We start from the raw sequence: 20,654 nt of genomic DNA, 5'->3' as shown, positions 1-20,654 counted from the left end.
CGATTAATTTGTTTTATATAATTTTCTTTTACCTAGTTGAATTAGGATTAGCAAAGAGGTTTTGAAAATGCATTGTCTTGAAAAGTAAACCAAAAGATTCGCTTTGCATAAGAAATATAGTTTACAAATTTATCAGATACATATTTAGAATGGTAGATATTGTACTTGTATACTAGAAATGATGTATCCAAATGTCTAGGATCATTGTTGTGTTGTTAACCTTGCTTCATAACTGAAAAAATAATAGTCAAGATTATATGTTGAGACAACTAATTGTGTTAACAAGGTAAAATAATTAGTATAAACTTGTTACTTTTGTGTACAGGAAAATGTAGATAAGAAATATTTAGGGACAGTTTTTTTTCAACTGAGCCTTGTGCAGAAATGGCTTAAATTTAAGAAATAGTGCGGAAATAAACTCCTCGACATTGTAGTCCTGTTTTTTATAGTCTCTTCGTCCGGTCTTATTTTTAATCTTATTTTTAAAGTTCTTTTGAAAAACAACTATAATAAACTTGGATAGTAATTGTGTGAGATTTAACTACTCATTGCGTCAGTGATTTAGTATTTGTTTTCTACATTCTACTACATATCATCCACACGAGCATGCTAGTGATTCAATAGTATTTCACAATATTCGGTTCATTTACACAATAAAAAAGTTCTCCTTATCTCGCAAAAAAATTCTCCTCCTATAGCGAGCAAGTAATCATCTCATCCCTAAATTTGTGGACATCTACGTCAAATATTTAAAAGTGTCACCATAGCAGTATAAATTCATTACAAGTAAGTTTATAGACAACTGCTTCACAAAGGAGCATTAGGAAGAACACCAATATCTAGATTTTTTTTGTTTGTGGGTCTAGCTTTTTTTGATAAAGAAAATATATACTAATATTGTAAAATACCAATTACATCTAGCCTCCGCACCAACAAGATGTACAAAGACATCATGGGTACACACAGCCAAGAGAAAAAGAGAAGAAGAAAACAAAAACACCGCCCTGGTGATGAAACCACTCGCAACAGTAGCACTCAAACCACCACCGAAGATAGCATCAGGGACTACAATCGAGATTGTCCAAAAGCAACGGCTCCAAGAAGAAAACAATACACCAGCATTGTCGTTGCTCAACCGAAAATCTTAGGTTTGAAGCAGATCAATGCCTTGGTGCTCGAAGAACAAGGCAGGCATCCACGCCTCCCTCCTCCGCCCAACAAAGCCCATTAGTACGTTAAAATCGTTTGTAATCAGTCATTAGTGAGTTAAACCAGCTTGGGTGCTTTTCCTTGTTGCTATAAAAGGAGGTGCGTGGGTGGCTGGGAGGCCAACCTATGAAAAACCAAAATTTCATTTATCATTTTACCCTTTCCAAATTTACTTTCCCTAGTTGTTGTAGATGTGAGCCAATCGGCGCTCTCCTTCCTCCCCCTCGAAGCTCTTGTCGAGGACTTGCAGATCCTGACATGGTGCTGGAGCTGTGTGGGTTGGAGAGGTGCACCTTGTTTGTACTGAATTATCTTTTTTTCTTCAGCGTATTGTGCGAAATTATCCTTTTTTCAGTGTATTATACGGAATTATATGTAGTGAATTAATAGAACGCAGACAAGATTCTTACAAAAAAAAAGGCGAAAATGAAAGTGATGGATAGGATTGGGCTGTTAGAACAAACTGGAGCCCAGTTCTTTTGGTGGCTTCTCTGAGAAGCTGCCCTCCCCCAGCTTCCTGGGGAAGCCGGTGATAAAATTTTGTGAGGCTTCCAAATTAGTTTAGCCTTAGCAATTCTAGAAGCCTCGAATTTTTTTAGAACCGACTTCCCCAGGAAGCTGGGGGGAGGGCAGCTTCTCCGAGAAGCATTAGAACAGCTGCTGCTGGTCCGTAACTTCGAATAAAATGCAGTAATCTTAGAACAGCTTCAGTTGTCACCATGTAAATTGGTGACTGTTACAATCATGGCTGGTATTTTAAACAGTAGTTGTCTAGGATTGGGTTTTCCTCCCGTTTTGATCCATACTAAATAGCCAATACAATAATCTCTAATGGCTTTGGATACCACCCGTGTGAATCATGTGCTAGAATCATGGCTGGTATTCTAAAAGTCGAAACATTATTTAGTAGCTGCTATTGGCCCCCTTTTCAGTTTCCTCTTGAGTCGGTGACATACTGCTTCTGAACGGAAGCCACTGTTAACTTTTTTTACAGAACTAACTATTTTGTGCAAGAGAATCGGCACCTTGCAGTTTCACCATCACTACTCCTATAATCCTATCTAGGATGAACAAAAAGGTATTACATCGTACTTCTTCTTCTCTGCACCCTTTCCCAATAACAATGGTGGGAATTCGTGATGAGTTAATCTTTACATGATCCATCTTCTAACTTGGACAATATCAATGGAACCTTAAAGATATCTTTATGCGAGCCTGTTTGTTCCACAGTGCCACCCTTAATTTAGTCCGCACATTCATGGAATTTGTTTCACGATACAAGGTTGAGTTTCATTACTTTAATTTCTGAATCTAGTACATAGAGCCAACCTTCTCAATGACTTGGTAACTCTTCAAGGCTTTTTGAATTCACAAGGCTTATGTCTTCAGGAATGGTAGAACTTGCACTTTGTACGCTCATATTCTGAGCTGAATCTTCACTGGAATGAGACATAAAGATGTAGGTCAAGTTATTTAAAAATATCTTTGCAGAATAACTTCACTGAAGAAAAACTTAAATATGTTCATAAATATCTTACAGTAGTTCACAAAAGTTTTGCTTTGGTGGCATCTCCATTTCATCTAAGCTTCTCTCGAACATTTCTAGAACTTTGGCTATTGTAGGGCGATAAATGGGTAGTATCTGTATGCACCACAAGCCAATGAAGGTCATCTTTTTTCCCATTTCCTCAATTTCTCTTGTGACATCACATGCTTGCAATCCATCATCTGCTGCGAAGTGGTCATAAATCCAGTCTGCAAAATATTGTTCGCTGGAACTTTTTGCCATTGAGTTCACATTTTTCCTTCCCCCAACCATCTCTAACAACATCATTCCATAACTATAAACATCTGACTTTGTTGAAACCGCACCGAAGTTTCGATAGTGAACTTCCGGAGCGATGAATCCAATTGTTCCTCTAGGACCAGTCATCGAAAGCTTGCTCTCATTTGCATGACACAATTTAGCTAGACCAAAATCAGCAATCTTTGGGGTAAAATCCTTGTCTAGAAGGATATTCTGAGGCTTGATATCGAAATGAACAATCCGAGAATTACAGCCATGGTGCAAGTAGTCTAGGCCACGAGCAATCCCAATTGCTATCGCATAGAGCCTCTCCCATCCTAAAGTTTCTTTTGGGTTCCCTGAGTATATGTACTTATCCAAGGAACCGTTGGACATGTACTCATATATAAGAGCTCGTTTTGATCCCTCCAAACAAAACCCAAATAAGCTAACAATATTAATATGAGAGGTTCTACCAATGCTCATAACCTCATTCACAAACTCATTTCCATTTCCTTTGCAGTCATGCAAGAATTTTACAGCAACCAAACGACCATCATGTAGTCTTCCTTTGTAAACTACACCATAACCACCTCTTCCAAGCTGATCACTGCGAGAAGACGTTATCTTCATTACCTTTGAGTACATGTATCTTTTTGGCGCTAGGGATCCATAAGATACTATCATGGCCTCATAATTCTTTTCATTGTTGCTGCTTGTCTTCTTGAGAAACCATAGTCGTTTGCCCTTTTTATGCCATATCAGGAAATAAATACATGTAAAGAGCAAGGTACTAATACAAAGGGACAGAAAAATACATTTGTTTGGAGAATGAAACGAACCTAACCATGTACTAATATGAAAACACATACCTGTTCGTGGGATTCATCCAGTGAAGCCATCGCCTGCGCGCGGCCGGACCAACACGCAGATCGGATCGACCAACATAAATGGATTGGCAGTGTGAGGCAACTCGATCAGACCACGAGGATGGAGACCGTCCTCCACAAACCATGCATCCAAAGAGGTCAACAGAGATAAATAATCCCCCACAAATCAACCCATGCAACCAACTATGGGGCAAGAAAAACTCGAGTAACAGATCTGATGTATACCTGTCGCGGGATCTTCATCCAGTGAAGACTTTGCCCGCAGCCGGGCGAGCGGAGATCGGATGGACCAACAGAAACAGATGACTAGCCTCGCGGACCACGAGGACGGAGAGTGCTCTCTCCTCTCCTCTCCTCGACGAGTAAAGAGTCAAAGTCTAAGTCGTCACACACGACGCACGCGTTAGCTTACACCCCTCTTTGTATATATAGAGTGGAGGGAGGACATGGTATTAGGGGTTGAATTTTCGCTAAAGGATTCAAAGCTCCCGCTAAATTTTCCCATCTGCCATCCTTGATTTGCTCACAGGGAAGCGCTGATAGACTTTCCATCTACCACCCTTGATTTGCTTAAATGAAAGAAGCCGATGGACGGATCAGATGTTGAAAGCCCCGGATCATGGACGTGGAAAGGGTAGGAGGCGATTCTCCTTCATGGATTAATTAACGACCACTATAACTCACATCCCGTGATTTTTTCCCAACGAATCAGTGCCAAACTTTCCCAATGAATAAGTACTCCCTCTATGCCGGTTACTAGGCTTGCCATGTAATTAGGCCAGATTTGGTAATTAATACGTGCTTTGATTGGTGAGATTTTTGGAAACCAGCAACTAGTCTCCCCCCTTAATCACGCCAGCCCCTTGTTAGCTTGCATGCATACCAAACGGCGTAGCTGACCGTGGGCCTCTTAGCGATCTTTCGGCTTCAACATTAACTTGCACATGGAAAGAGAGAGAATTAAGGGATTAAATCACGTCCATGCATGGCCCAATCGATTAACACCTTGGTCCCAGTGCAATACACCACAAGCCTAGTAAACCGGTATGGAGGGAGTACCACAAAACTAGATAGATTTCGTGAATTAATTACTGCCATGACGCACCACTTGTTCAATGCCTATACGATTCACGCCGGGCTGAATCCCACTAAATCCATTCACCAGTTCCAGTTTAATTGATCAATTTTATCCTACATACACATGTTTTTCTAATTTAATAATTGACTTAATATTGAAGAAAAGTATTCGACTATAAAGTTGGTAAAAAATTAAAAATTATGTCACAAAAATTATATTATTGGAGGTAAATGAGACCTCTTTTTTGTTCCTATTCTCTATGGAATAGCATATACAGGTACCGCTAGCCCTAGACACACAACTAATACTTCAGCTAGACAGTAGCTAAGATAATGCTCGTTGACAGTTTCAACTTTCAAACTCGACTCCATGTCAGTACCCAATTCCTTGTCATCGGGAGCAAAGTTCAAAACAATAATGTAATTAATACTTCTGATTTCATAATTGTTGATACAGCAAAACTGGAGCCAAAGCTTCGTACACAACAAATGCTAGCGAGGCGGTGTCAGCTCGAGACGAAATACAATATATTTCTGTTCCAGGGGGTCAAGAAGATGTCTATATTGCCGCAACACAGCATGCAAGAATGAAAAGAAAACCCAGCACTACGTGCATCTCATCTCTCAGCATTGTGAAACGTAATTCTCTCGGTTTGCCACACACAAAACTAAGTATTTGTAGTACATGGATCTCTCACTCTCTCCGGTTTTGCCTTCTTCCATCATTCAGCTATGGCAGCCCAACAACGTATACAGCTGGCTTGAGAGGTCAGCAACAAGTAGTCTGGGTTGCTAAACTTCTTGAGGAGCATATCATCCACGGCTTGTAACATCTTGGGCTTCATCTTCTCCAACATGTCCAGGTTGTGTGTGCTCAGCGCCTCCTTCAACTGCTCCATCAAGGACCACCTTCAAGTGCTCCACGTTAGGTAAGTCAATACTTGGAAGATGGTACTACTACCTCCGAACCTGTTTCCACCAGATTTCAAGCATTAGACTGACACACATCATATTAACCAGGTGTTTTATATCTAGAGTTTCACCTTTAGTTGTGCAAATCAATGAGTAAAACAACTCAACACAACCAAACCAAATGATAGGAAAGAGTACTACTAAGTTCATGGAAGGTCATTCCAACATAAGCCTTGTTTCGATATTGACAGCACCTTTTGTCCAAAATCAGACTAGTTTAAGATGTCTTGCTTCAATCTACTATGCATCACTTCATTTCAGCAGTAAAAAATTATAGAAACATCATATTACTGGAGCTACCGTGACCGATGTAATCTATGGCCTAATGAGCTGCGAAAATGTGAAATACCATCACACCTAGAAACAAAAACATCCAAACTACCCGTCAAAAAAAAACCCTCCAACCTCCAAGCTACCAGATGCACACATCTCACGTGCTGGCTAAAAATATGAGTCTACAAAATCAAAGCAATCGAGTTGTAGCTCCAACAAGAACCCAAAATAAACTTGGCAGCTGGCGAGCTCCAGCCCGAGCAGCGGCTTCACACGCCACCCACTTTTAGTCCTCCCACACACCAACACCACAAGCCATGGCCCATCTATGATCAACCAAAATGATTAAACAATCAGTAGGAAGATCATCCCAACATACAAGAAAATCACCTAGCAGAAGGGTATGAAACTATCCATTCTAAACCTTAGTATTTCAAATCTTACCTAGCAGAAGTGCAACAAGTTGTTCCCATCTCACACCAACAGGAAGAAGGGCTAGCACTACGCAATGATTAAGAATTTGCATACTAAGCAACAAAATTAGTATTTCATTCTTGTTTGACCTCCAACAAGATAGCGTGCCAACATTCAAGATAGCAACGGCCAGATTGTGTGAAGGGCTAAAGGTCACCAACTCAGCATAACTAAAGAACCGTGTATGAAGGACAAGGGTAGATCAGGTTGTTACAAACTGATATGGAAGCAAGAAATCACCAGCCCTCATCACATCCAATTACTTAAAGCAGCTAAATATTCCTAGTTGTTAAATCCAATATTTAGACCTAAGGTATTAGGACCTTGCGATAGTGGTGCTATCCGAATAACATAAAGTACACGCTGATAACATGGGACTTAGTTTGTAATAACTTGCACACGATTAATCGGCAATATTCAATATATGGTTATACTTCTTTGATTATTTACAATGTGACATTAAATCACTTGAACATACGAGTACTTCACAGCTGCATCACAACATCCAGTCTAAATAAACAACTAATTTACTCGACTAATCACGAGTTAATCAAGGTAAATTATTACTCTTAATCTGATGCAATGAAGACAGTAACAACAAGCATCTAAGATTGATCAAAATTAAATCGGAAAGTGTAGTTCTTTAGTACCGGAAAGAACAAAAAAAGGCAGAAATGGTTCATGATATGCGAGAAAAGGATGTCTTGTTTCAAAGTATATGGAAAACATCAAGAATATATCCTGATTTTCCTAGCTCTATTACTCGAATAAGCAAATAAGAAAATACTTTTGATTAAGAGTGTCGACAAGGTGCAAAACAAAACCCACTTTGTTATCTCCAAAGGGAAATGAAGAATGGACTATTAGACAGAGAGCAAAGCTGATAATGGCCTTATCATGCGTTTCATATGTCAGCATACAAAGTAAAAAAAAGTGCAGAAGTACGATGTCGCCCAGAGACGTCCTCTGGAACAGGGAAATTACCTCAGCAAAATTGAATGAAAGCAATCATCCAACGTTCGGTTTCAAAAATAGATCGAAGGAACTTGCTGAAACAAAGATACAAAGGAAAAGGAAATTTTGTTTAGGGTTAGAATGTTTGCATCACCATTCCTGGTATCTAAAATCACAAATCTATCATCTGACAAACTAGCTATCATAGAGAACTCCACCATGTACATAATGGATGGAAAATGGGTAAGAAAGATAAGATTACTCATCATCGATAAATCACAAACTTGGTTTCTCTTGCCTCTAAATATTGCACGAGTCCATGCAATTCAAGAGACATATAACCCAAAACCGAATTTGTTCTTTAAAATTCAGAAAGAGGGAAACCTGGTAAGACCATTTACAGCTGAACCAGGCAACATACTTCGAATATAATTCATTGAACTCGGGAGATCTTCATTCATATGTCAGTGTCACCCGAGATAAAATATTTACAAATCATTGAGTAAAACAGAACTCCGAGTCTTCGGTCATGATGATCGCACTAACCTTCATAAGTCTTAACCATAGTGCAAAGATATATAACAATTGCCAAGATATTTTCACCGAGTCTCGATAATCTAGTTGCCATCAAATTTCTAAGGAGACCAAGTGTGTGAAAACAAGGTACCAAAGAGATGGAGGAGGTACCATACCGCGGACCGGATGCAAGAGGCTAGGTCACCGACATCATTGCCCTCGAGCTGCTTCTTTGTGTCCTCAACTCTAGTCCTTGAAGCCGGCCACCACACGCTTCTTCACAGGGCCCTCACTGAGGCCGTGGCCTGGCCTCATTGAGCACCACCTTGATGGTTGCAGTGTGGGTGCTGCTCGGCACATCCTCGATCACCACATCCAACTCGAGTCTTCTCCACCGGCGAGGAATGAATGCAGCAAACGACATGCCCACACGCTCCAAGCTAGTAAGTACACCAGGTCAAATACCAGCATGAGGACGCTCCGAAGGATTTCGTCATCCCTGTCATACAAACAGGACATTAGTTTCAAAGCACAGTATGATAGGAACTCCGAACTCGTGACTGGACTTCGTATTTAGCAAAAAAAAGTATCATTATATTGTACATGGAGATTAAATTGTCCAAGCATCTATTAAATAAATGAAAATCATGATCAAACATAACCGAGCAATTATGATGGCTCATCACTTCAAATATTTACACGAGATAAATACTCTGGCCCATATTTATTTGACAACAACCAAAGGTTTCTCCCGGCAAAAATAGGTTTCTTTTGGTTCCAATAAGTTTATAAAAGGAGTATGCACTAACCACATGAGCAAAATTAAGGAATTCAAGGGGAAAACATTAAGCAACAATAAGGAAAACAGTGGTGGTGAGCTCACGAGCAATGCCAAGGAGGGAAGAACAGCCTCATGCAACAATCAGATGCCGCTAAGGATCGAACCGATTTTTCTCTTCATTTCAGCGAGACCTTGGTGCTTGACCACTAGTACTTGCATAATATGGTTGCATCCGGTTCGAGTTCTGAGGTCTGACCTATAAAGAGAGAAAGGCATTCACGACATCATTGAACATATAATACTGCAAAATAGCTTAAAATAGTTTAGCACACCACCCCCAAGAGAGAGATATCCCATGGCATAGAGGATATAATTCTTCGGAACAAGCCACTGCTTCAAGTTTATCTTCATACAGAAGTGTCAGCCTTATCTGCTCTCAATGTGATCTCTAGGTTTTATTATCCACATCCCAGTCACATGACAAAACATATATAAGGCAATAAAATTAGTCTTCAACCTTCACAAAGACAAGAGGTAATTGTAGTAATATCCCACAGATTATGCGAACCTATGGTTCATATTAATTTGGGACTCTTTGAAGTTTGAAGCAAAAAAGAGAAACCATTTTACAATAAACCATGCATGGTTAAATCCCGTAATTAATACATATGTTAAGGTTGAACAATGTTTGGCAGTGCAGTGTAAGATATGGTGACATTCAAGGATCACTAGGAGCAATTTATTGATAATTCATTTGTTACTGAACAAAGACTCTTGTTTGCTTGGAGGTAACATGATCACTTTTTGGGGTTGTACTTGCTGAGTTAATTGTATGCTATGAGAGCTTATAAACAATCATACTTTTTTCTATAAGCCTTCCATCCAAAAAAATATTGTGTGGTAAGTGTTGTTCCACTACAAAGACTAAAGTTTCATGTGATACTAGTTGTCACAATAGTGTGATTGCAAAGCCAAACTTTGGATTCAATATCAAGTAATCTATATCTATTCTATGGAAAAGAAAAAAGCTGTCTCATCGGTTGTTGCTCAAACCATGTGACAAAAGAAATGGTTATAGGCTTGCATAACTACATCTAAATAAAGATCAAACATTTTTTAACCGAACCCCTCACACTCGTGCAACAAAATTAGACAATAGCCTAGACACATGTACATGACATCGCAATCATGCACCAAATATCGACAGAAATAATATTGTGCATCACAAAGCAACACATGTAATATGGAACTTAAAATAAAATAAAGTTGATGTTACATAAGACATGAAAGAGAACCACAGAGAAGAGATGGCTTCACCTTGCTGCTAGAGAGAGGTTGGAGTTGAGGGAGCTTTCCACCGTCTCGGGAATTGTGGAGCCTGTCTTCCAAGTTGCTGCCATGCGGGGACATCGCGGACCCAATCATTGACGAGCATGCGAACTCGGGGAAGATCTTGAGCAGGTTAGGCTGGGCTCGTTTCCCACGTAGGAGAGACAGCAGAGTCCGCCAGGGGCAATCCCTCCCCGACCGTACAAGGGCCAACCCTAACCGCCTCTTTCTAACTTTTGCGAATGCATCTTTCTCTTTCTACGTGTAGATTTGAATCGCGGAGTAGGGGGTGTAAGGGACGTTGTGAGAGACAAGGGTCTTCCACCGACTGTTTAAATCCGGAATGGCCATGTAAGAACAAAAACAAAGTGCCAACCTGTGTGAGAAGCTGGAGGCGAGCTAGTCAACGAGGGAGCCGGTTGACCCGCAGACATGCACTATGGAATTAGATATCCTTGTCAGATTTAAATAAACACCGAAATAATACGGCAATACCTACACATGCTACAGGCAAATATATCTACCAACAACAATAACATGGAAGTTCATCAGTTTAGAAGCCAAGCACTAACTCTAGCTAAACCATCATATATTAGATAATAAAATGTGTCAAATGAAGTACATACTTACACTAGGATAATTATTTAAAAACAAAACTTACTATTTAGTCATGCACGGGGCATGCAAAAATACTAATTTTATCAACTATTCAAGATTAACAAGTTCAACTGTTCCACATCACATGCACGGGAGCATGGATATGATCATAGGAAAGTACAAGACCGAGAGAGCCTTACTAATTCTAGACCAAACCAACAACAAGTCTTTATACCAACAGAAGCAATATGAACACTAAGACCAGGATATCATTTAACAATTAGAATTTTCAACTTTAGTGCTAGAAAGGCCAAATGATTGTTTGGCAACTCACCATATCTATAGCTGTTAATAATTGCAATGATACCATAAAGGTGAGATGAGTTTCAGAACTGCGTGCCACCGGGAACACCAACATGGTATATACATAATGAGAGCCATAAGAAAACTTGCGAAGTAGAAACATAATCTCATAAAGGAAATTGACAATATAAACTAAGTATCTACTTGCAGAACGAGTACCTAATGTTATCTGCAAGGAGCGGAAGCAAAACTTTCTCCAAGGCCAAACTAGTCGGTCTATCTAATAAATGAAATTACTATAAAACTAGCAAAATACTTACCATTTTTTGGCGGAAACAAGAGAATGATCAGATTCAGTTCAACATTTAGGCCATCATATGAGCCAATCAAACCAATAGGGAAATTGATCTCGTTCATCATCTCATCTCTCGCCCATTAAACGCAATAAAAGAAGTTTTTGAAAGGAAGTTCTAGGGAGGCAAAAGACATCAATAACGAGAGGATGCATCGGATATCCAAGGTGAAAAAGGGTGCCAGTCACATAAATACCTCGGTCATGCATCGCCCATAAACTTTTGCCTCCCCGAATCGACAATGCCCCATTCAACAGCAAAAAAGAAATGAACCACCAAATTTAAAGTAACAGGTTTTTGTAAGTACAAATTAAAAATCGATATGGGATACATGATTCATTGGACATTATACCATCCATCTACAACAACTCGCAACCATTATTAAAACATAAGAACATCTTTTTTGAGGGATACCCCGGATCTCCAAGGCGGAAAAAGAGTGGTGCTAGAGAAATGTCTCGCACGCAATTACCCATGAACTCGTGTATCCACATAGGCAATTAGGCAATGACAAAAACCATTCCATCTAACATGAAATGAACCATCAAATTCAACAAGAAAATACGATAAACCACCAGAGGGTTTTACCCCACAATACGTAATAAAACTTGGTGCAAAAAATGATGAGGCGAGCTATATTCTTCGAGTTCCTGCCATTATCGGGCAGCCATTTCCAAGACTTTAACCCCGAGCTCCATATCCCAATCTTGCGGCAGAACTGTCACAGCCAGATATTGAACTGGTTGATCAGATCATTATATTAAGAATTTGATGCAACTATTATGTTGCTAATGGAAAGTTTTAGTGTAGTTGAAACTTCAAAGGCGATAGCAAGACATCTGCTATTCAATTAGCTATGCCACAATAGTGGCTCCTTCTCAGCAAATTAGTGAAAAATGATCAACAAAACAAATGAGCATTGAAAACAAAGCTAATGTTGTGAACTTTGTATGTTAAAAATGTGCCAGACGACAGGTAACAAGGTAAATCAATTGAACAATTTTTTTTAGAACATAATCGAATTTCTATCAACCACTATGTGTAAATTATTCTAGCCAATGAACAACCAAATATCGAAGAGCCCACATCTGCTACCAAGTCTCTAGGAAAACAATATGCAAGGAAAATATGTACCAGAAGAGAGGTAACACGACAAAGTTTGATAATGTGTTGTGCTTGTTTAATCCAGGCTAGTGTTTCCGTTCATCTATGCTTCCCTCTACAGGATGACCAAGCTGTTAACATCAAGATATTCTTCCAGATGTGAAGCAACATCAACAACAAAAATGAATCTCTTTTATTTGCAACTACAAGCGAAATAGGGAAGAGCGATAAACGATGTAAACAAATGTCTCCTGAGTATGCGTTGCACCATGAGATAGCGTATCAGATGATTGAAAATATTTAGTTTGATCATCATCTAACAACCAAAAATAGATAAAATCCAAGATTGTAGAAACAAAAATAGAATCTAGAAAAAGAATCAAGCATAAGATTGATGTGGTCTACTCAATGCATGTCTCCAGTTCTGCCACATTGAGAATTTCAGAAGAACCAAAGTACAATTTGGATCTTCATCAGAGAACAAACAGAGCTTGGAAAACAAAAGCAAATCCAACATAACTAAAAGCCGCATAAAAATCATGTTCATCAATTTGATGGTCATAATATCAAAGATACATAGATGAAAAAGAAGTGAACCTGATAAATTACCTAAGCCGCAGAGGTGTGTAAAAGGAGGATACCTCTACTGCGGTAAACTCCATGCCATCGCACGACAGGCGAGGGCAGAGGTGAAGAAGTAAGTAGATGTAGCCGAAGGCTGGTCAAGCCCACAACCATGCGTGAGGCACAGGAGGCCGCGGACAGCACAACAACATCATCGCTGAAGCCAAAAAACCAGGCCGAAGCTCTAGAGGCGAGCCGCGTTGCATGGCTGGTCGGCGAGTGACCAGGAAACGCCACGCAAGTAAGCCAACAAAGTCCATCAAGCTTGAAATAATTGTAGTAAAAGGTAGTATTTTATTTGCGGGTGACCAAACAGTTAATATCGAACCATTCTTCCGAGATGTGAAGCAACATCAACAAAAAAATGGATCTTTTTTATTTGCAACTACAAGCCAAAAAGGTAGTATTTACGGGAGGACGGACAAACGATGTAAACAAATGTCTCCTTAGTTGAGGTCTCCAAATTTCTTCCGCACCGCACCAAGAGATAGCGCATAATAAGAACGAAAGTATTTAGCTTGATCATCATCGGACAACAACCAAAAATATATATAATCCAAGATACTGACCCGAGGGAGTACTCAGAACAATTGCTTAAATGTATAAAATATAACAGTCCCAAGGGAGTAATCAGAACAATTGCTTAAATGTATAAAATATTTTCCATACAATGCTTAAACTTGAAATTGGTGTCCAGTCATCAAGAGGAACCAGGATGAAAAAGCAAGGTGAATTTCGAATAAAAACTAGGAATCACTCTGGGTGCAAATATAGATCTCGTGAACGAATAAATCAGGCCACTACCTATTAACACACATGTCATCACCAACCTCCGATTTGTAGAAACGAATGCTCTTCTAGAGGAGTATATATACTAGAAGCAAATTCTAGCCGCTTCCTATTGAATCCTAAAATTCGATTAGAAGGATAGAAAGGCCATGAGAGAGGGAAAAGAATAATCAAACCATTTTAATTAGTTCTCCGATTTTGCAATTTTATCATTTTATTATCTATTCCTTTAGGGTTTTTTACAAACTATTTTTTTATTATAGAATACTAAAGTAACTATAGAAAAAATCAAACAAAAAAATTATGAGGTATCCTCAATTCAGATCGCCGGTTCTTCCTCATTGAGAATTTCAGAAGAACGGATGTACAATCTGGATCATCATCGGAGAATGAACAGACCTAGAAAAACAAAAGCAAATCCAAATATAACTGTAAGCCACATCAAAAGATAGTTCACCAGCTCGATGGCCATGGTATCCGTATCACATATATGTAGAGGAAAAATAAGAAGAACCTGATAACTTACCTAAAACACAGAGGCGTAGAGGAAGCCACCGCTGCCGTGGGGACCTCGCCGCTGTTGCACAGCAGCAAGGGCAGAGGTGAAGCGGGAAGTGGAGGTCTGGCCAAGCCAACAACCCTCCGTGAGGCCGGGTTAGGCTGGACGAAGCAGCCGGAGGCGAGCCAAGCTGTGTGGCTGGGCAGCGAGGGGAACAGTGCCATCAAGCCTAACCTACATGGGTTGAAGAACCACTAGATTTAGCTAGTATGTTTGATTGAGGGAATCACCACAACAATTAGGGGCATGCATTACTGATTTAGCTAGTATGTTTAAATAATGCAAAACTACTTTTCTTTTTTCTGTGCAAGAAGTCTTCTCTACTCGCTGCCTGTGATGCCACTGGTCTGATAGACGCACACAAGGATGCAAGTTAGTACCAGATGGGTTCTTAAGACAAGTATGAACATTAAATGTTGAAAAACTTCACCAGGAAAAAATATAAATAATTCTATAAAACATATTTAAAAAATGAGAGATTGATCACGTGCTCCTAGAGAAGGGCGGGGAATATGAAATGACTTAAATCCATAGCCGTGCAATTTTTAACTGAGTTAACACATTGTGCACCAACTGTAAAAAAAAAGATTTATACACGGCCAACGGCATGCGTAACTGTTCATTAATTGACTAAGAAGAAAAAAGACCAAAGAGAAATAAACCATACGAATACGACAAACAATAGATGGAGCTTTCTACGACATAAGAAAGAGAATACTTTGACTACTTGCTGGATAATAAAATGAGGTTGAAGGATGATCATTTTATCAAGATATCGCCTTATACTCTATAATGGACGCTCTGATATGTGCAGGAACTGCACGATCTAAGTATTTTTGGAAGAAAAAAAACTCATGGTGAGCATGGCCGTGAGCACCATCAGTATTTTTGGAAAAAAAAACTCATGGTGATCAAAGTATTTTTGGAAAAAAAAAACTGCACGATCTAAGTATTTATCAAGACTTAAATAACAATCAGTATTTCACTATTTCTACAACCCCAAAGAACTAGTTGTGAATACGCTTGATTCACACAGGAATGTAGAGGAAATGCATTCAATGAATAACTACCTGCGTCAACTTTTCCTGGTGCGGGGAGGATCTCGTGGTGAGCATGGCGGTGAGCAGCATGCCGGGTGACCAAGTCGATATTTCCCGCCGGCCAGCTTGTTTAAAACTACTGATCACCAAAAGGAAAGTGCAGAAATGATTGTACCATAGAAATTGATACAAAGCCATATGTATATTAATACAAAAACAGAAAGAATCTAATACATCTCGGATAATGGCTAGTTTAAATGTTCAGAGCACGAAGGTGAAGCATAAGAAAATGCCAGTTTACATACAGACTTGATGAAAAAGCCTTTTTGTGTCAGTTAATTATCAACACAGAATTTCATACAGACAGCTCATTCAAAACTCTGATCACCAAGAAAGAGAGAAGACTACTGGAATTCAGATAAGGTTGCAGACACTGTAAATGGTCATTTTATAAAGAAGTGGTCGTACTATATCTATAATGGACACACTGGTATGTACAAGAATTGCATAATCTATGTATTTGCTGAAATAGAACTCATATGATGTAATAGGATGAGTCGAGCATGAAAATGACAATCTGTATGTACTATTCTCTAGACCTCCACAGAGATAATTATGAACACGACTTGATTTACACGGAAGCGATAGAGGAGATGCATAGCTCAAAGATTAGCTACCTGCAACATCAACTTTTCCTTGTGCGGGAAGGACCCCCTGATCATCAAAAGGGAAGTACAAAAATGGTTGGACCATGAAACATTGATGCAAAATCATAAGAAATGGAGTCCTAATCAGCCGTGTACATAAATGACTAGTAACCAGCTAATCTACATCGGAAAAATATACAACCAAGTGAATCAAGAAGTCTATCTCTGATAGTGTCAAAGTTAGGAAATTGAGCGTACGATCTCATCTGCCTCTGTAGTAAATACAAGTCGACGGAGAATGAAAAGAAGTTAAGAGTAAATGCTCATTGGTTGACTAACCAGAAGAAAAAATAATGGTGCATTTGAATGATGAGGTATGGCCAGAGAACAAATACACCATATATACGACAAACATTAGGTAGACCTTTCTATACAGATTGGAATGACATAAGAAAAAGAAAAGATTTTGACAACTTACTGGGAATCACATAATGTTGAAGGATGGTAATTTTATCAAGAATGGCCTTACTCATATAGTCCTATCTATAATGGTACTTTGATATGTGCAAGAATTGCATCATCTAATTAACTTTGGAAATAAAACTCATGACATGATAGGATGCTCTGGGGTGTAAATGAATCAGTATTTCACTATGTGTACAACCCCAAAGAAATAGTTGTGAACACGCTTGATTCACAGAGGAATGTAGAGGAAATTCAAAGCTCAAGAATAACTACCTAGATCATAGAACTTGATACATAATCATAAGAATGGATACCTAATCAACTGTGTACAGAAATGGCTAGTAACCAACTAAACTACATCGGAAAAGAATACAACCAAGTGAATAACTTGTCTATCTATGACAGTGTCGAAGTTAATAAATTCAGGCTATGATCACATTTTCCTCTATAGTTAATAAAAGTCGATGGAGAATGAAATTAAGTTAACCAATTGTTGTAACTTTCAATAATAGAAAAAGCAATACACTCTGGAATGCTCCCTGAGTGATTTGTTTTGCTGCAACTATAGCCAGCGCAACTATAACCAACCATAATTTGGCCGCAAAATGGAACCAGGACAGAAATGAAAAGGTTATTTCAAATAATAATCAGGACACACGCACGCAGAAATTAGGTCATCCCTAAATCCCTAACTAGTGCTCGATGATTCGGTTTTAATGAAATCAGAAGTGCGAGGTCATGGGAATAGGATGGGAGTGGCCTTGATGAGCAGAAGAAGGTGTTGGAGCGTACTGGTGATCCGAGAAGTTGCGGCACCAATTTGTTGGCTCCTTGGGAAAGAAGCGATTTTGAAGTGAGATTGAATCGGGGGATAAGAGAATTCAGATTGGGCACAAACTCAGACCTTGAGCATTCGTTTGCAAACGGGCAGCAGCGCCGGAAGAAGCGGGCTACTGACGGCGGCGGTGATCAACGTCCTGGAGGCGCGCGAGACCGGTCTACGCCGTCATCGTCGCAAGGCCTTCACGGATGGAGGCGTGGAGCTTGCGGCGCCGGCGAGGGACCGGACCGTGTGAAGGTATAATGGTACTCTGATATGTGCAAAAATTGCATAATCAAAGTATTTTTTGAAATAAAACTCATGATATGATAGGATGCTAAAGGATGTAAATGACAATAAGTATGCAGTATTTTCTACAAGTCCAAAGAAATAGTTGTGAACACGCTTGATTCACACAGGAATGTAGAGGAAATGGATAGCTCGACGGCGGTGAGGGGCATGCCACGTGCCCAAGTCCATGTCTCCCGCCAGCCAGCTTGTTCAAAACTCTGATCACCAAAAGAAAAGTGCAGAAATGATTGGATCATGAGAAAGGATCGGGAAAGAAGCGATTTTGAATTGAGATTGAAATCGGGGGAGAAGAGGATTCAGATCGGGCACAAACTCAGACCTTGAGCATTCGTGTGGAGACGGGCGGCGACGCCGGCAGAAGCGGGCTGCCGACAGTGGCGGCGATCAACGTCCGGCGACGCGCGAGATCGGTTTACGCCGGCGCAAGGCCTTCGCGGATGGAGGCGCGAGGCTTGCGGCGCCGGCGAGGGAGCGGACCATGAGAAGGTAGCCGTAGCTGCGGCGGCAAGGCTTGGTGGCCGGCGACCGAGCAGGGGCATGTGGTCGCGCCATGGAGTGGGGAGAGGGGAATCGCGAGGTAGGGCGGCTGCAATTCTCTTATAACCCTAACCTAATCGTGAGGCTAATTTCAACTGCAGCTCATCTATTTCCTTACGAAATGCTACATTTACGAGCTGATTTTACGGGATCTTTAATTACGGGCAGTGGTGGAGGATCGTGGGGAATTTCAGCTCCTACAATCACGGGAGTAAAATTTTCTGCACCAACTGAATGGCTCCCGGTCATCACCGTAAACCTTTTCCATAAAAAAGTTCGCGTAAATCTACTACGGAGTAGCATTTTTGCTCTTCGAGCCATGTTTGGCTTCAGGCTGGATACACGATGAGGCTTGCTTCATCATACAGGGCGGTGTTATTCCCAGCTAGCTACCTCTCCACTTGACGGTCAGACTGATCGAACAGATTACGGCCCAGCTCATGTACACTTCTGATGATTTTTTACACTAATAAAAATCTGCTAGCTATATCAATTTGCCCGTCCAGGCTAACCACGATTTTCCACCTCAGGTCGTATACATAATAAACCTCAAGAAAATCTGGGATTTTCCTTTGAAAATTAAAAAGGAAGTTAACAAGACATAAATTAATCAGCAAAGAGCATCAAGAAATTTGACACAAGCTCTTCTATTTTTGGTGCATCGATCAGACAAAAACACTGAATAATAATAATAAGATAGCATTTCATTTGGAGTATCTGAACATTATAGCATTTCATTTGGAGTATCTGAACATAAACTCCAACCCACGCAAAAGGTATCAAATGTCAAGGCAAATCAGCCGATGCACCAACAAATGCACAGCATCAAACATATAATTTACGCCAAACAGAATGGCACACAGACTTATTCTAACACAACACAAATTACAAACTTGACTAGGATGATGTCTGCTCGCTTGCTCGACCGAGGCTGCGGCATGCATAGCATACATAGAGATGGGCTTTCTATTTGGTCGAGTCTTCTGCCAGCTTCTGACAATTGATGATGACGCAAAGGGCTGCCATTGCAACATGTGTTCGATATCCAAGCATCATCCTCACCTCCTACAGCCACTGCTGCCCCTTGCAGCCACAGCCACAATCGCTTCTCCCGCAGCTGCTTTCATGTCCAATAGTTTCAAATGTTTTCAATGAAAAATTAGAGCTAGGCCAAGCAGAAATTCTGGCCCAAACCACCAGGACGAAATAGCAACGAAGGAATTTATACCAACTAAAGAAAACAACCAGGGAGTACTGAAAATTTCATCATGACCTTCCCTCTTTTTTGGACATTCAGACCTGCACAGCAAATAATATACTTCACTTCAGACAATACCCATGTGGCATACAAAACATCGTCGAGAATTTCCACAGCACCCAAAAAAGAACATCAAAATACCGATGCACACCAGAACGCACCCACGATGGCCGAAACAACTTCGAAGGGGAACCGGATTAATCACCTGAGAGGCCACCGCTACAATGGTAGCGGTTTGTTGAAGTCGCCGCCATCGCAGGTCAGCGAGGGCGGAGGTGAAGCGGCGCTGCTCCCTTCACCCAGCTTTAGCCGCTCCCAACAATGCCTTTCAAAAAAACAATGATAGCACACAGTTAATACTGTGCAAACCAGTACAGATCAATACTAGTGATGATTAAAACAACAAGAATATGCAAGAAAAGTGACACATAGCAACCAAGGACAGAACATTTATAATTGAACTCCACTTAGAAGACAACGTGTGCATAGTTCTGAACTACATGGCATAGATGATATATGACTAGCAAAGGAAATTTATAGGACATGCAAACCAGAGAACAAGCCTCGCTATATCATGGAAACCATGTGATTCAACTACACGACCAACAGCATATTCCTGTACCAGAAAAGCACCACAAATTCCTAAAGGTTGAAGCACCGCATATTCGTAAAATAGAAAATGAATAAAACCAACAGCATATTCCTAAACCAGAAAAGCACCACAAATTCCTAAAGGTTGAAGCACCGCATATTCGTAAAATAGAAAATGAATAAAACCAACCAAGAAAAGAAAGACCTATTATGTCATGAGATAACCATATCGCTAACAATCATATCACCAAAAAATGCACCATTCAACTGAACCTGTACCCAAATACATGCAAGGCAGTGTAATCCACTGAGAGCGTCGTTCCGTTCTTACCATGACAAGAGAAACAGCACCGCTGGCTCCTGACGATGCCCTATTCTCCCTGCTTGGCCCAGT

General features: G+C 40.2%; 1 protein-coding gene, 1 long non-coding RNA gene, 3 other non-coding genes and 1 pseudogene across 5 annotated transcripts; all 6 read right to left on the bottom strand.

The window, feature by feature from the left end:
- Positions 1-2,517: 2,517 nt before the first annotated feature.
- LOC124664328 (LEAF RUST 10 DISEASE-RESISTANCE LOCUS RECEPTOR-LIKE PROTEIN KINASE-like 2.4) lies at positions 2,518-3,884 on the bottom strand. Its single transcript, XM_047201872.1, has 3 exons — positions 3,868-3,884; positions 2,748-3,788; positions 2,518-2,648 (listed from the first exon to the last, which is right to left on the bottom strand). Exons 1-3 carry the CDS (start codon positions 3,882-3,884, stop codon positions 2,543-2,545), a joined length of 1,164 nt encoding a protein of 387 aa, XP_047057828.1. The 3' UTR covers positions 2,518-2,542.
- Positions 3,885-11,502: 7,618 nt separating this feature from the next.
- Positions 11,503-11,588, bottom strand: LOC124668855. Its single transcript, XR_006991925.1, has one exon. It is a non-coding gene; the product is annotated as a small nucleolar RNA Z102/R77 (small nucleolar RNA).
- A 1,429-nt stretch (positions 11,589-13,017) lies between these two features.
- LOC124668749 lies at positions 13,018-13,099 on the bottom strand. The gene has a single exon (XR_006991837.1). It is a non-coding gene; the product is annotated as a small nucleolar RNA Z159/U59 (small nucleolar RNA).
- A 583-nt stretch (positions 13,100-13,682) lies between these two features.
- On the bottom strand, positions 13,683-13,778 carry LOC124668747 (annotated as a pseudogene).
- Positions 13,779-14,339: 561 nt separating this feature from the next.
- LOC124668751 lies at positions 14,340-14,421 on the bottom strand. The gene has a single exon (XR_006991839.1). It is a non-coding gene; the product is annotated as a small nucleolar RNA Z159/U59 (small nucleolar RNA).
- Positions 14,422-19,526: 5,105 nt separating this feature from the next.
- Positions 19,527-20,652, bottom strand: LOC124661618. The gene is made up of 3 exons (XR_006990237.1): positions 20,592-20,652; positions 19,875-19,994; positions 19,527-19,710 (listed from the first exon to the last, which is right to left on the bottom strand). It is a non-coding gene; the product is annotated as an uncharacterized LOC124661618 (long non-coding RNA).
- Between the last annotated feature and the right edge of the window lie 2 nt (positions 20,653-20,654).

This window comes from Lolium rigidum, chromosome 6 (genome assembly GCF_022539505.1).
Source record: "Lolium rigidum isolate FL_2022 chromosome 6, APGP_CSIRO_Lrig_0.1, whole genome shotgun sequence".
NCBI classification, from domain to species: Eukaryota; Viridiplantae; Streptophyta; class Magnoliopsida; order Poales; family Poaceae; genus Lolium; species Lolium rigidum.
Note: the sequence above shows the minus strand (reverse complement) of the source record. Positions and strands in the feature narration are given on the sequence as shown.

What these genes read in the sequence shown, in the direction of transcription:
- LOC124664328 (XM_047201872.1), bottom strand. An exon ending in CAAAACTTTTGTGAACTACT is followed by an intron (nt 2,649 to 2,747) that starts GTAAGATATTTA and finishes GTCTCATTCCAG; the next exon opens with TGAAGATTCAGCTCAGAATA.